General features: G+C 56.3%; 1 protein-coding gene and 1 long non-coding RNA gene across 5 annotated transcripts in view; both read right to left on the bottom strand.

Annotated features, from left to right (window-relative positions):
• LOC126012111 (uncharacterized) overlaps nt 1–833 on the bottom strand; it is a 60,207-nt gene extending 59,374 nt beyond the window's left edge. The window contains exon 1 of the long non-coding RNA XR_007496783.1: nt 253–833. This is a non-coding gene — a long non-coding RNA (uncharacterized LOC126012111). The remainder of the gene's footprint in view (nt 1–252) is intronic.
• Nucleotides 834–882: 49 nt separating this feature from the next.
• On the bottom strand, nt 883–12,907 carry FAM131A (family with sequence similarity 131 member A). 4 transcript variants are annotated; one of them, XM_049775875.1, is made up of 7 exons: nt 12,771–12,907; nt 11,225–11,285; nt 10,108–10,247; nt 7,833–7,926; nt 6,666–6,848; nt 6,397–6,510; nt 883–1,664 (listed from the first exon to the last, which is right to left on the bottom strand). In XM_049775875.1, exons 4-7 carry the CDS (start codon nt 7,900–7,902, stop codon nt 1,180–1,182), a joined length of 852 nt encoding a protein of 283 aa, XP_049631832.1. In that variant the 5' UTR covers nt 7,903–7,926; nt 10,108–10,247; nt 11,225–11,285; nt 12,771–12,907; the 3' UTR covers nt 883–1,179. The 4 variants fall into 4 exon arrangements, with proteins under 4 accessions (XP_049631832.1, XP_049631830.1, XP_049631833.1 ...); XM_049775873.1 differs by lacking the exons at nt 11,225–11,285; nt 12,771–12,907 and adding an exon at nt 10,872–11,050; XM_049775876.1 differs by lacking the exons at nt 10,108–10,247; nt 11,225–11,285; nt 12,771–12,907 and adding an exon at nt 9,616–10,052.
• Between the last annotated feature and the right edge of the window lie 180 nt (nt 12,908–13,087).

Raw genomic sequence — 13,087 nt, 5'->3', positions numbered from 1 at the left:
CTCCAATGACCAGATGTATATAGATTTACAAAGATTTTTATATTAATTTAATAAAACAAATTCTTAAGTAGAACAAAATAAACACCTAATGAGCCACGTATATATAGAATGCCTGTGCCCGTGGGCTTTCATTCTTACCTTGGACCCTCTTACCTGCCAAAGTCTACAGGGCTCCGAATTCTGCAGCCACCTGCGCAGCACACTGCCCCCAGCCCTAAAACCCCAAGTCCCGTGGATTTCCGAGGCCTCCACCACTCCAAATTAATTCGTCACCAACACCCTGCCTGGGGCAGAGACACACACCCCCCCACTCCTGCAGCTTTGGCCTTTGTGTCCAGCCAAGGAAGGCACTGTCCTCTTTCCTCCCGAGGAGAGAAGAGGCACTCCCTCCATCACTCATTGGCACCATTCCTGCCCCGAGTAGGGCAGCAGCAGCCTAGGATGGCCCCCTAGTGGCCATCTGAAGCAGCACAGCCCCAAGAAACAAAACCTGGGGCAGAGGCCCCAGCGCCCACCAGCAGGGCCAGGGAAACGGTCCAGGCACAGGTTCCCCTCGCGCCAACGCCTCGTTTGTCGGGGAAGATGCGACTGAGCAAACCAGACGATGGAGAGGGAATGCACAGCACGGGCCTGGCTGGGCAGGGGGCGTCGAGGGTGGGGTGGGAGGTCCCCGAAGGAAAGTCCGAGCCCCGCGCCCTGGGGGATGCTTCTGAGCGAGCACTGCACAAGGACGCATGGGAGGTGAGAGCAGTGGAGGCGAGGGCGTGGGGCAGGCATGGAGGGGTGCCGGGCTCTGTCTCTCAGAGCCCCCTGGCCCCCACACCCCTCCCCAGGCCCAGTCAAGCCGCCCCTTCTGGGGTCACATCATCCGAGGAGCAAACGTGTATGTGGCGATTTTTGATTTAAGAACATGAACATGACTGCAGTCTGCCACAGCTGGGGCCATTGCCCCAGGGGCCCCGGGCAAGCCCCGGCAAGCCCCAAGAGTTGGGGGCAGGACATGCGCCCCCAGCCTGGCCCCCTGCCACCTCTCCCAACACGATCATGCAAAGACACACAACAGGAGAGTGAGTGCTCCCGGGAGCCCTCGAAGCTTTGGAGCTCTGCTTGGTGGCTTGATGCCCGCGCACACCACCCGGGCCACGGCTCTGCCGTCCCCGGCACCGGGCGGGACGGGGGTCACTGCTGGTCCGGCCCAGCCTCGTCCTCCTCCAAGGACACCACGCCGGAGGAAGCCACGTTGGAGCCTTGCCGCTGCTGTTCCCAGCTGCTCGCCGAGCCCAAGCGCCGGGGCCCACAGTCCTGGCAAGGGGCTGCCGCCTCCTGCTCCTCCTCGGTAGGGGAAAGGCAGGACTCCGTGAGCGGCGAACCGTAGAGCGAGTCCTGGGCCTCCAGGGGGCCCAGGCTGCGGAAGGCACTTTCCCTGTTCGGGGGCAGCTGGGCGAGGAGCAGCTCTTGGCCCAGCAGCTGCGAGGCCAGCCGGGCCGGGGAGCCCAGCAACCCGTCTTCCAGGCTGCAGAGACTCGAGCACAGGGTGTCTGGGGACACGGTCTGCGAGCAGTCGCTCTCGGGCTCCACAGAGCCCTGGCGCAGAGGCCGAGAAAACCGGTGGCCGCTGAAGAGGTCCTGGAGATGGGCACCCAGGGGCAGCTGCCCAGCCAGCTCTGTGGGAGAGAAAGAGGAGAAAGCCCTTTAGCCCCATCTCTGCCCCTGTCAGAAATCATGCTCTCCCATCACTCACGTGCCCCTGGATCCAGCTAGGAGCCTCTCAGTTCTACTCTAGGGTGAACTGGGAGTTTAACCAGATGAGCTAGCTAGACAATGTTATTAAAAGCACAGAGAAAGCAATAGCTAGGGAAGCCGTTCAAAGAGTGTGTGCACAAGGCCCTCTACTCCGTCCATAATACCACAAGGCCCTGCTGAGCACCACTTAGGGTTCTTTCTCTCTCCTGTCAAAAAAAGAAGACAACTAGAACTGGAGCAATAGAAAGGCAGGTAAGGTGTTTGCCTAGAATGAGGCTGACCAGTTTTGCGGCACTCCTCATGGTCCCCCAAGCACCGCCAGGAGTGATCACTGAGCTCTGACAGGTGTGGAGCAAAAGAAAAAAGAAAAAATGAGGGGCCGGAGAGATAGAACAGAGGTAAGGCATTTGCCTTAAATGCAGGACAGTGGTTCGAATCCCGGCACCCCATATGGTCCCCTGAGCCTGCCAGGAGCGATTTCTGAGTGTAGAGCCAGGAGTAACCCCTGAGCACTGCCGGGTGTGACTCAAAAAAAAAAAAAAAAATGAAGGACGTTGGGCCAGAGAGATATAGTACATTTGGTAGGGTGCTTGCCTTGCATGTGGCTGACCTGGGTTTAATTCCTGGCACCACATATGTATGGTTCGCCAAACCCACCAGAAATAAGCCCTGAGCACCACCAGGTGTGCCCAACTCCCACAAAAAAATTTAAAACAAATTTAAAAAGGGGGGGGGGGTGGAGCGGTGCCGCGAGAGGTAAGACGTCTGCCTTGCAAGTGCTAGCCTAGGTTCAATCCCCCAGCATCCCATGTGGTCCCCCAAGCCAGGAGCGATTTCTGAGTGCATAGCCAGGAGTAACCCCTAAGCGTCAACGGCTGTAGCCCAAAAAAACAAAATACAACAAAAAAGAGGAAAGCATTGGACCAGAGCAAGAATATTTGCCCTGCACTTAGTTGATATTGGGTCAATCCTCAGCATACCATAAGGTCCGTAGCTTCACACGAGTGATCATGGAGCACAGAGCCAGGAGTAAACCCAGAGTGCCTCCAGGTATGGCCAAAAAAGAAAAATAAAGGAAGCAAATGCAGGAATGGCCCAACATGGTGGCTCAAGTTCTGGAAGCCAGGAGCAGGGAGCTACATCGGGGAGAGAAAGGAGTGCCTCTTCCTCATTCTCACCAACATACCACTAGAGATGGCCTTGGAGAAATGTTAGTTGTTACTGTTAGCCCAAGGACCAGTGCAGACCTGGAATGCAATCAAACAAAAACACTGTGATCCGGGGTTCTGGCACCCCAATTTTCCGGCCCCTCTAGACCACAGTAGTCTCTCATCTGCACAAAAGCATCTCCCAGATGGGAGAACTTTTTCATTGGCTGGGAGGGTGGTTGTGGGAGAGCCCTGGAGGGCAGCCTCTGTCAGCAGAGTCTAATGGGGAGGAGGGGCCCGGATGAGAGCCCGCAGGGCTGGAGCCGAACCTGCAGGGAAAGTCCGGCCTGTGGTCCCAAGAAGGAAAGATGAAAGGCGTAGAGCGAGCGCAGCTGTGCTCACTGGCCCCAGCAGCTCACAGGAGGGTCTTGGCTACCCTGCAAAGTTGTGGAGCTGAAGCCAGCGTACCTGGGGGCTGGCCAGGCCCAGCCTGCCTTCCTGTGTGCTCAGGGTCACAGCTGCCCCATGCAATGAGGCTCATCTGCTCTGCAGAGCAAGGCCAGTCCAAGCCGGGCCCTGCCAGAATCCACAGAGTGGTGGCTGCTGGGCTTTTTCTGGTTATCTTTCTGTTTAGTTTTGCTCTGTTTTTAAAGCAGAGGTTCCTGTGCTTATTTGGCCTCCGGTCCCAGGCCCTTTTCAAGAAAAAAAGTCACTCAGGGTCTCCTCCCACTTCATCACTCACAGTGCACCCAGGCCTCTATATGCAAAGTATGCACTTTTAGGCCTTTGCTGAAATCTGGCTTGTTTTTGGTTTGGGGGTGGGGGGAGGCCACACCTGGCAGTGCTCAGGGGTTACTTCTTTTTTTTTTTTTCTTTTCTTTTTCTTTTTTTTTTGTTTTTTTGTTTTTTTGGGCCACACCCAGCGGTGCTCAGGGCTTACTCCTGGCTATCTGCTCAGAAATAGCTCCTGGCAGGCACGGGGACCATATGGGACACCGGGATTTGAACCAACCACCTTTGGTCCTGGATTGGCTGCTTGCAAGGCAAACGCCGCTGTGCTATCTCTCCGGGCCCTTTTTTTCTTTTCTATTTTCTTTTTTTGGAAGGAAGGAAGGAAGAAAGGAAGGAAGAGAGGGAGGGAGGGAAGGAAGGAAGGAAAGAAGGAAGGAAAGAAGGAAGGAAGGAAGGAAGGAAGGAAGGAAGGAAGGAAGGAAGGAAGGAAGGAAGGAAGGAAGGAAGGAAGGAAGGAGGGAAGGAGGGAAGGAGGGAGGGAGGGAGGGAGGGAAGGAGGGAAGGAGGGAGGGAGGGAAGGAGGGAAGGAGGGAAGGAGGGAAGGAGGGAGGGAGGGAAGGAGGGAGGAGGGAGGGAGGGAGGAAGGAGGGAGGGAAGGAAGGAAGGAAGGAAGGAAGGAGGGAGGGAGGGAAGGAAGGAGGGAGGGAGGGAGGGAGAGGGAAGGAAGGAAGGGAGGGAGGGAGAGGGAAGGAAGGAAGGGAGAGAGGGAGGGAGGAAGGAGGGAGGAAGGAAGGAAAGGGAAGGAGGAAAGGAAGGGAGAGAGGGAGGAGGGAATTAAAGAGGGAGGGAGGGACAAGAAAGGAAGGGAAGAAGGAAGGGTGGGAGGGAGGAAGGGAAAGAGGGAGGGAGGAGGGGAGAAAGAAAGGAAGGAGGGGCCCGGAGAGATAGCACAGCTGCGTTTGCCTTGCAAGCAGGCGATCCAGGACCAAAGGTGGTTGGTTCAAATCCCAGTGTCCCATATGGTCCCCTGTGCCTGCCAGGAGCTATTTCTGAGCAGACAGCCAGGAGTAACCCCTGAGCACCGCTAGGTGTGGCCCAAAAACCAAAAATAAGGGGCCGGGAAGGTGGCGCTAGAGGTAAGGTGTCTGCCTTGCAAGGGCTAGCGTAGGACAGACCGCGGTTCGATCCCCCAGCATCCCATATGGTCCCCTCAAGCCAGGAGCGACTTCTGAGCGCATAGCCAGGAGTAACCCCTGAGCATCAAACGAGTGTGGCCCAAAAACAAAACAAAAAAAAAAAAAAAAAGAAAGGAAGGAGGAGGAAGGGAGGAAGCTCAGAGGTTACTTCTACCTCAGCGCTCAGGAATCACTCACTCCTGGCAGTGCTGGGGACAGAACTGGGGTAGAATGCTTACTAGGCAAATGCCCTACCTGCTGTACTATCTCTGACCAGAAATCTATTTTGTTTGTTTATTTTGTTTTTTGTTTTTGGGCCACACCCAGCGACACTCAGGGGTTACTCCTGGTTTTGCACTCAGAAATCCCTCCTGGCAGACTCAGGAGATCATATGGGATTCCCGGAACCGAACCCAGGTACGTCCCAGATCAACCTTTTTGCAAGGCTGCCTGTACTATCCCTCCGGCCTCAAAATCCATTTTTTTTTTTTTTTTGGTTTTTGGGCCACATCCGTTTGACGCTCAGGAATTCCTCCTGGCTATGCGCTCAGAAATCGCCCCTGGCTTGGGGGAACCATATGGGGGGGGGAGAGGGGGGAATCGAACTGCAGTCCATCCTATGCTAGTGCTTGCAAGGCAGACACCTTACCTCTAGCGCCACCTTCCCAGCCCCTCAAAATCCATTTTCATAACAAAGCAATTCCTCACACACACCTGCACTTGAGTCTACTACCTTGTCACCCCATCATTCCAGTTCCCCTTCAAAGGACTTTTCTTTTTTAAAAAAAATGATTTGGGGGGCCCGGAAGAGAGAGCACAGCAGCATTTGCCTTGCAAGCAGCCGATCCAGAACCTAAGGTGGTTGGTTCAAATCCCAGTGTCCCATATGGTCCCCCGTGCCTGCCAGGAACTATTTCTGAGCAGACAGCCAGGAGTAACCCCTGAGCATCACCGGGTGTGGCCCAAAAACCAAAAAAAAAAAAAAAAAAAAAAAAAAAAAGGTTTGGGGACCAAACCAGGGCTGACTCCTGGTTTTGTATTCAGGGAATACTCTTGGTGCAGCTCAGGGACCATATGGGATGCCCAGGATAGATTCTAGGTTGGCAAGGCAATTGCTCTATGCAATTGTCCTGTCTATCTAATCCCTATCACCTCTCACCTCTCTTTCCACCTTTCCTGTCCTCATGCAGGACAAGCACTTTCCCCACTATCACTTTCTCTCTCTCTCTCTCTGACTACTAGCCCATTTGGTTTTTTTGTTTTGTTTTCTTTGGTTTGGTATGGTTTTTGGCCACACCCAGCAGTGCTCAGGGGATACTCCTGGCTCTGCACTCCGAAGTCGCTCCTGGCAGGCTCAGGGGATACCGAGATTTGAACTACCATCCATCCTGGTTTAGCTGTGCGAAAGGCAAATGCCCTAACACTGTGCTCTCTCTCCAGCTGACCCATTTGTTTTTGACAAGTATTCAACCGTGAAAACTGATCCTACCACTGTCTACATCCCTGGCCTCTGAGGTTGCTCTGGGCCTCCTCTCCCAAAGGTTTAGCTCTGACTAGAAAGGCCATGTGCACAACAATTGCCTGGGAGGGCCCCTCACCTGAGTCAGTCCCAGCATAGTCCTCATCATAGGACTCATCAGTAGAGTCCTCACCATCCACCGAAGACCAGGCCCGCAGCTTGGCTTCTGCAATGGCAAACTGCTCGGCCACACCTGTCGGATCAGACACAGAACTCATTGGCCAGAAGGAAGCCTGGCCTAGAGAGAGTACCAGGGGGATCCCACCCCACAACCCCTTCCACTTTAGGCCCAAGTTGACAAGAGTCACGTCCCCATGACAACTGAGTGGTGGGTGGTGGTGCCCTCACCTGCTGCAAAGCGGGCCTCCTGCTCCCCCTCGCTGAGATCGGAGTAGGAGGAAAACGCCGACTCCAGAGCAGCGGGAGAGTCACTGGGCTTGCTCCAGCCCTTCCACTCAATGAGATGTGCCACCCGGCCCTGGGCCATGGCGGTGGGCTTGGTCACGTGGTCCTTTACCACCTGAGAAATACCTGGGGGAGGGCAAAGAGAGAAAGCCAGATAAGAACATCTGAGAGGAAGTGAAAGGGAAGCCAGGGGAAGAAGACTCATGTACCCCCACCTGTGGCTCGTAGGAGGAACCCAGGGCCCAACTGGGAAAGGCAAGAAAAGGACAATCCCAGGGACTGGAGAGCTGGCTCAATGCTGAGCACAGGTGTTGCATGCAGGAAAGCCGAATTCCAATATTCCCAGCAATGCATAATCCCTGGACACTGCCAAGAGACGACCCTCACCCACCTACCGCACAGAGCAGTGAGTAGCCTCTGAGCACCTGCCATTATAACCAAAAATACAAAAAAGAAAAGAAAAAGAACAGGCACAGGGGGTGCTTGAGCTCATCACCCCCATCCCCTTTCAAGATTTGGGACTTTCCTGCTTTCATACTTTAACTCCAGGACCTGTACCTGATTGGGTCTCTCTCTGCCTCTGGAGAAGCCAGTGTTCTCCCTTGAGCACAGTACTCTCTCTTTCTCCATCTCCCTCCCCTTCTACATATAATAAAATAAAATAAATAAAACATGTTTTTATTTTAAAAAGAAAGAGGCTGGAGAGATAGGGCAGTGGTAGGGTGTTTGCCTTGTATGTGGCCAACACAGGATGGACGGTGTTTCGAATTCTGGCAACCCATATGGTCCCCCAAGCCTGCCAGGAGCAACTTCTGAGCGCAGAGCCAGGAGTAACCCGAGTGTCGCCAGGTGTGACCCAAAAATGGAAGGAAGGGAAGGGAAGGGAAGGGAAGGGAAGGGAAGGGAAGGGAAGGGAAGGGAAGGGAAGGGAAGGGAAGGGAAGGGAAGGGAAGGAGGAAAGAAGGAAGGAAAGGAAAGGAAGGAAGGAAGGAAGGAAGGAAGGAAGGAAGGAAGGAAGGAAGGAAGGAAGGAAGGAAGGAAGGAAGGAAGGAAGGAAGGAAGGAAGGAAGGAAGGAAAAGTGCAGGAGGAAGGCGCGCAGTGACTTGTACCGTGCAGGGAAGATCTGGCCAGCGCAGCGATCTCCTGGATAGTTAGGGCTCTCCGTGACTTGGGCAGCATCGCGACTGTGTCTCCAACATTCACCTTGGGTGACAGCATCAGGGGTTCAGGGCTCCTCTGGCAGCAGAGCCCTAGACCATCTCTGCCCAAGGCCTCAAGCGGGAGATTGAGCAGGGCTGGCGGACTTTAGAGCCCAGGGAGACCCCTCCATTCAAAAGAGGGGAAAGAGGCAGGCCAGCTCACTAGCCTGTAGTGAGCCATGCTGACCTACCACCTTCTGTCTCCCACCCGAGGCAGAGGGACAGATGGAGGAACAAAGAAACATGCCCTGGGAGATGAGGAGGCAAAGATGAGGCAGGGGTGAGGCAGGATTTGGGACTTCCTTCCGTGGCCGCTCTCCTCTCAGTGTTCATGATTACATTCTAGCATTTTCCAGAGCCCACCCAGGTTAGAAAGCTTGCCCGGAAATGGAGCAGGAAATGCCCTCCTTGCTCCTTCCTTCCTTTGCATCTCCCTTTCTCCCAGGTAGCCTAGCTCCAAACTTCGGCACCATCATCTGCTCTTCCAGAAAGCCTGGCTCATCCAAATCCACTCAGGGTCTTGTTGGAGCATGCAGGTTTCATAGAGCTCATGATGGAGTGCAGGCTTCGCCAACAGGAAGCCTGGGCCCCATCTCTGGCACCGCATGGTCCTCTGAGCAAAGCTGGGAGTGAATGCCCAAAGTACTGAATCAGGAATAGCACACTTAAAGTAGTACCAGGTGTGGTGCAAATCTCTCCCCATATACCCCATAAAAAATTTTTTTTAAAAGGCTGAATATCCCCGTCTCCTTTCTGTACCTGCTGCCCTTCTTCAATGCCCTGATGGCCTAGGCCCTCTCCCTTTAGGGAGCTGAACTGAAATATCTTTTCCACTAAGAAGCCTGTCTGGCCACCCTTCCAGTGGTCTATTTCCTACTGCCCTTATTTACAGCTGCTGTGCCCCCTCTCCATATGCCATGTGTGGTGACAGTCTGTGTCCTGTACTTCCTTCTTTCTGTTAGAGCTCAGGAAAAAAAATTTGTTATCACTGCTGCTCCAAGATGTTGAGCCCAACACCCGATTCCCACTAATGTCCCCAAATACAAAGGTTGCACAAAGGAAGTGAAGGTCGTTAAGTAAACAAATAATTTTCCTGGAGTGCGGCTGCTCAGCTCACAACATATGGGGATTGAAACCCTTTTGGGGGGCTCCTGCACTCTCCAGTGAACACAGCTGAGCCTGGCAGGAAACCACTTGGGAGGGCCCCGCCTCCTCTTTGGCCTGCCTGGAACACCCAGCCGCCCCCCCAATTGCCAGTAAATCCCCTCTTCCCTGTTCTTCCCCATCAGTAAGCAGCCAGCCCGCCTCCAGGCAAAGGCACCCCGCTTTCCCTTGGGCTAAGCAGGCTGTCTTTCCTGACAAAATGCTAGTGGCTGCTTCAGGCCTTACTCCGGGCCTTCCTATCGTTTGCTCCAGGACTTGTCTTCCAGTATCCCTAGGCCGGGGGGGTAAGGGGTGGATTGGGGCGCCTGAGTGGGCCTACCTGGGTTCCCCCCTTTACACCACCCAGCGCTTGTCGGTGGCCCCTGCTTCCCCGCGGGAATGAATGAAGTCAGAGGCAGGGACCGGCCTGCCTTCCCGGCTTCTCCTCCATCACTCCATCACTCTCCTCCATCGTGTCTGTCTGGTCCTCACCCTCCGGAAGCTGGAGGGGCTCTGCCCCTGGGCCACCCTCGGTCCCTCCCCTCAGTACCTGGCTAACGGGGCCCCCAGGGTGGCGCTGGAAGCTTTCGGCCAGGCCTGGGGGCAGGAGGCCCTGCTGGGTGTTTCCTGGCTCCTCGCCCCGCACTCCCCCCCGCACCCGCCGCCGCCATCCGTGCGGGCGCTCCTCCGCGCAGCTGCGGCCCAGACCCAGAGAAAAAGGTGTATGTCTCCCTGGCAACCCATCACCATGCAACAGGGTCTCCCGGGATACGGCCTGGGATGCGCTGACGTCAGCGCCCAAGGCCCAAGCCCGCCCGCCCGCTGGCTGGCTGGCTGGCTGGCTGGCTGGCTGGCGTGGCGCCGAGCGGAGCAGACCGGAGCGGGGGCGGTCTTTTGCGGCCCCGCCGGATAGCGCCTCCGCGCAGGAAGGGGAGCGGGGTGCAGGCTGTCTGCGCGGGAGCGGGGGCTCCAGATTCCCCTCTCCCGGGCTGTGGTCGCCCCTGGCCCCGGCCATCAGCAGGGTGGCCACTCCGCACCGCACCTCTGGCAAGTCCTGGCTGTCCACGGAGGGGCGAGAGGAGCGGCTCCAGCCTCGGAGTGTCCGAGCGGATCCCAAGGAGGAGAGAGAGATGCCCCGAGGAAGTTCGATCCACTCCACAGCCCACGCAGGGTCCGAGGCCGCTGAGGGGTGGGGGAAAGGCTGTTTGAGCTGCGCCCCCCAACTCTACCGCGGGCCCCCGTTTTCATGATGTGACCTGATCTCACGGACCCTCCTCCGGCCAGGACAATAGCAACCACCTGGTGCTTCCCAACTCTCAAGTCCCCCTGACCCCAGCCTCCAGAAGGGGGTCTTCAGTGGCATCCCCACAGTCACCCTTCCGCCTTTGGACACTCACTGCCCACCCAAACCCCAGCGATTAAACGTCAAGGTGGGTTTAACTCCGGGTCTCCTCTGGAGCTTCGATCTCCCTTTTCCTCTGGGGCGGAGGGTATAGAGCTAGCTACCACCCTCAGCAACGACACCTTCCCACCACCCGCAGGCAGGACTGCTGGCCTTACTTCTGGTTCTCTGCTCTCCCCAGCTGTCGCTATCCACACTTCTCCCTCCTTTCCCTACATGCCCAGAATTCTTCTGGCCTTTCAACACCAGCACCCTAACCCTAAGGTTTATTCCGGATGCCCTGTCCAGTCTCCGTTGGGTGCCTAAGATCTAAGTCCCAGTAATTTTCCTCTTAACCCTCTGAACATCCTGACCCTCTCAGCATCCCAGCACCTTGCAGACACATCCATGCTGCCTGGTCTCACCTCTGCGACTGGTCTGACAAGTCCATCGTCCTCCCGGCCCTTCGCGCTGCCACAGAAACATTTTTCCCAGCACAGAAATCATAGGCATGCTGTCAGCTGCGTCGATTCAGAAAAGCAAAAGCCCAGCACTGCTAGCTCCAGGCTCAGCTCCCAGTTCTATTCCTATTTTGGCTCCGGATGCTGAGCCAGTCCCCTCCCCACTTGGAACCCGTGCCTAGTCACAGAAGAACACTCTTGCCTCATGGCTTTGAGGAGGTGGGAGTGCCAGGGGCCCAGCCAAGCTCTCTGCAGCTCAAGAAGCTGGGGCCCTAACCCCTAGACAGTGCCGACACGGAAGGTACAACACAACTGACCTTTAGCTGAAATAGCCGTCTCTGTCCCCAAGCCTCAGCCAGCTGGTGGTCCCCAGAAATGCTACCAAGCAGAAAGAAGACATAAGGTTACAGGCCATTCCAGGCTCCTAGTACCTAACCAGGGCTTCTTGAGGCAGTTGAGTCAGTCTAATTCTCTCTGACCACAGGAGAAAATGACTTCCTTCAAGCTTTAGCAAGAAGGCCAGAAGATCACTGCAGCCTACGGGATTCTTGTGGTTTTTTAGTTTATTTGTTTGTTTGTTTTTGCTTTTGGGTCACACCCAGCGGCCCTAAAGGTTTACTCCTGGCTCTGTGCTCAGAAATTGCTCCTGACAGGCCCGGAGGACCATATGGATGCCAGGATTCGAACCGCCATCCACCATCCATCCTGAATCGGCTGCGTGAAAGGCAAACACCTTACAGTTGTGCTATCTCTCCGGCTCAGCCTACAGGATTCTTAACTTCAAAAGTCATGAGGTGGGGTTGGGGCTGGCCTTGCACACGGCCGACCTGGGTTTGATGCCCAGCACCTATTGTAGACCCCCAAGCCCACCAGGGGTGATCCCTGAGAAGAGGCAGGAGTAAGTCTTGAGCATAGTCAGGAAAACAAAAACAAACAAACAAAAGCCATGAGGTTGACCTAAGACTACACATCCCAGAATTCCTTAAAGGAAACCCTGGAATAGTACGTATCGAAGCTAGAACCTAAACTCCAAAGAACCTTAAGTACAAGGCCTGTGAGACGGACTCTGAAAGCATTCCCAACCCAGCCCTCACCATTGCAAGCTCCCACCTGGCCTTATCCAAGCTTGGAGAATTTCATGATACTAAGGGAGAGCAAGCCGGTGCCTTTCAGATGCACTGGCTGGAGGCCCGGCCTCTGCATGCATCACCATCCTGGGGAACCAAGGCCCCAGCAGGAGGGAGAAACTGTTGGCCTTCCCACTGGGGTCTGCTTTCTCTCCATGAGGGGGCTTGTTTGGGCTGCAGGGAGGGGCTCTCGGGGTTGTATGAGGTGCTCAGACACAAAACAGGTGCCCCAAATGTGGCCTCCCTCTCCAACCAACCAGTTGACACTGAGGGGACCTGTGTTAGACAAAACGTCCGTGGCCGGTGCTTAACCAGTGTCTGCAGGTTACCTTCATGAGCGGGGCTGAGGCACAGCTAGGAACTGCCAGCTTCCCAGCATAGGGTCACTCCCAGAACTGGCAAAGGTGTAGGAAGGGGGGGGGGGTGAGAGTTGGGGCAGGCAAGGCCAGTGGCCATGGACAGGACAGAGGTGACTAGCCCCTCCCCGAGCTGCACCTCTCTCCAGCCTCAGCGGAGGCAAGACAGGCGCCAAGCCCACGGAGTGCACCGACAGCAGGCCAGCCCCGAGAGCCAGTGGTCTGGCCCCCTCCTCGCTCCCTCTGCCTGGCCCGCCTCCGCTCCAGGCTCCTCCCTCTCCGGCACTGGCCCCTTCCTCAAGGCCCCCACCCCGCAGCAGCCCGCGCACCAGGCACCCGCAGCCCGGCTGCCCAGCCCGTCCCCGGCCTCCGCTGCTTACCCTGACCCGCCGGGCTCCGCGAGCCAATCCAGTCCATGGCCGGGGCCATTAGCCCGCGCTCGAGGCTCGGGCCATCGTCTTGCCGTGGGGAGGGCCCGGCCAAACCGGGGAGGGAGGGGAGAGCCCTAGCGAGGGGAGGGGTGGGAGCCGCGCATCCGCCGCTCCCCGGAGAGGGAACGAGCCGGTGACGTTAAGCGGGGGCGTGGCCACCGCGTCACCACCCACGGCAGGCGGGGCCAGACACGTCACGAGACGCAGGGGTGGGTGGCCCCGAAAAATCTCCCCCTACTGCGGGCCAGGGCCATCCCCGAAGGCTG

The sequence above is a fragment of the Suncus etruscus genome, chromosome 6, assembly GCF_024139225.1.
Source record: "Suncus etruscus isolate mSunEtr1 chromosome 6, mSunEtr1.pri.cur, whole genome shotgun sequence".
NCBI lineage: Eukaryota > Metazoa > Chordata > Mammalia > Eulipotyphla > Soricidae > Suncus > Suncus etruscus.
This window is presented reverse-complemented; position numbering and strand designations above follow the sequence as displayed.

Excerpts from the sequence above, each read along its gene's own strand:
- FAM131A (XM_049775873.1), bottom strand. The coding sequence starts at position 10,959 with ATGCCTATGATTTCTGTGCTGGGAAAAATGTTTCTGTGGCAGCGCGAA. Across the intron at positions 7,927-10,107 it reads ACAGCCAGGACTTGCCAGAG|GTGAATGTTGGAGACACAGT; the intron begins GTGCGGTGCGGA and ends CTGTCACCCAAG. Across the intron at positions 1,665-6,396 it reads CTATGCTGGGACTGACTCAG|AGCTGGCTGGGCAGCTGCCC; the intron begins GTGAGGGGCCCT and ends TCTCTCCCACAG.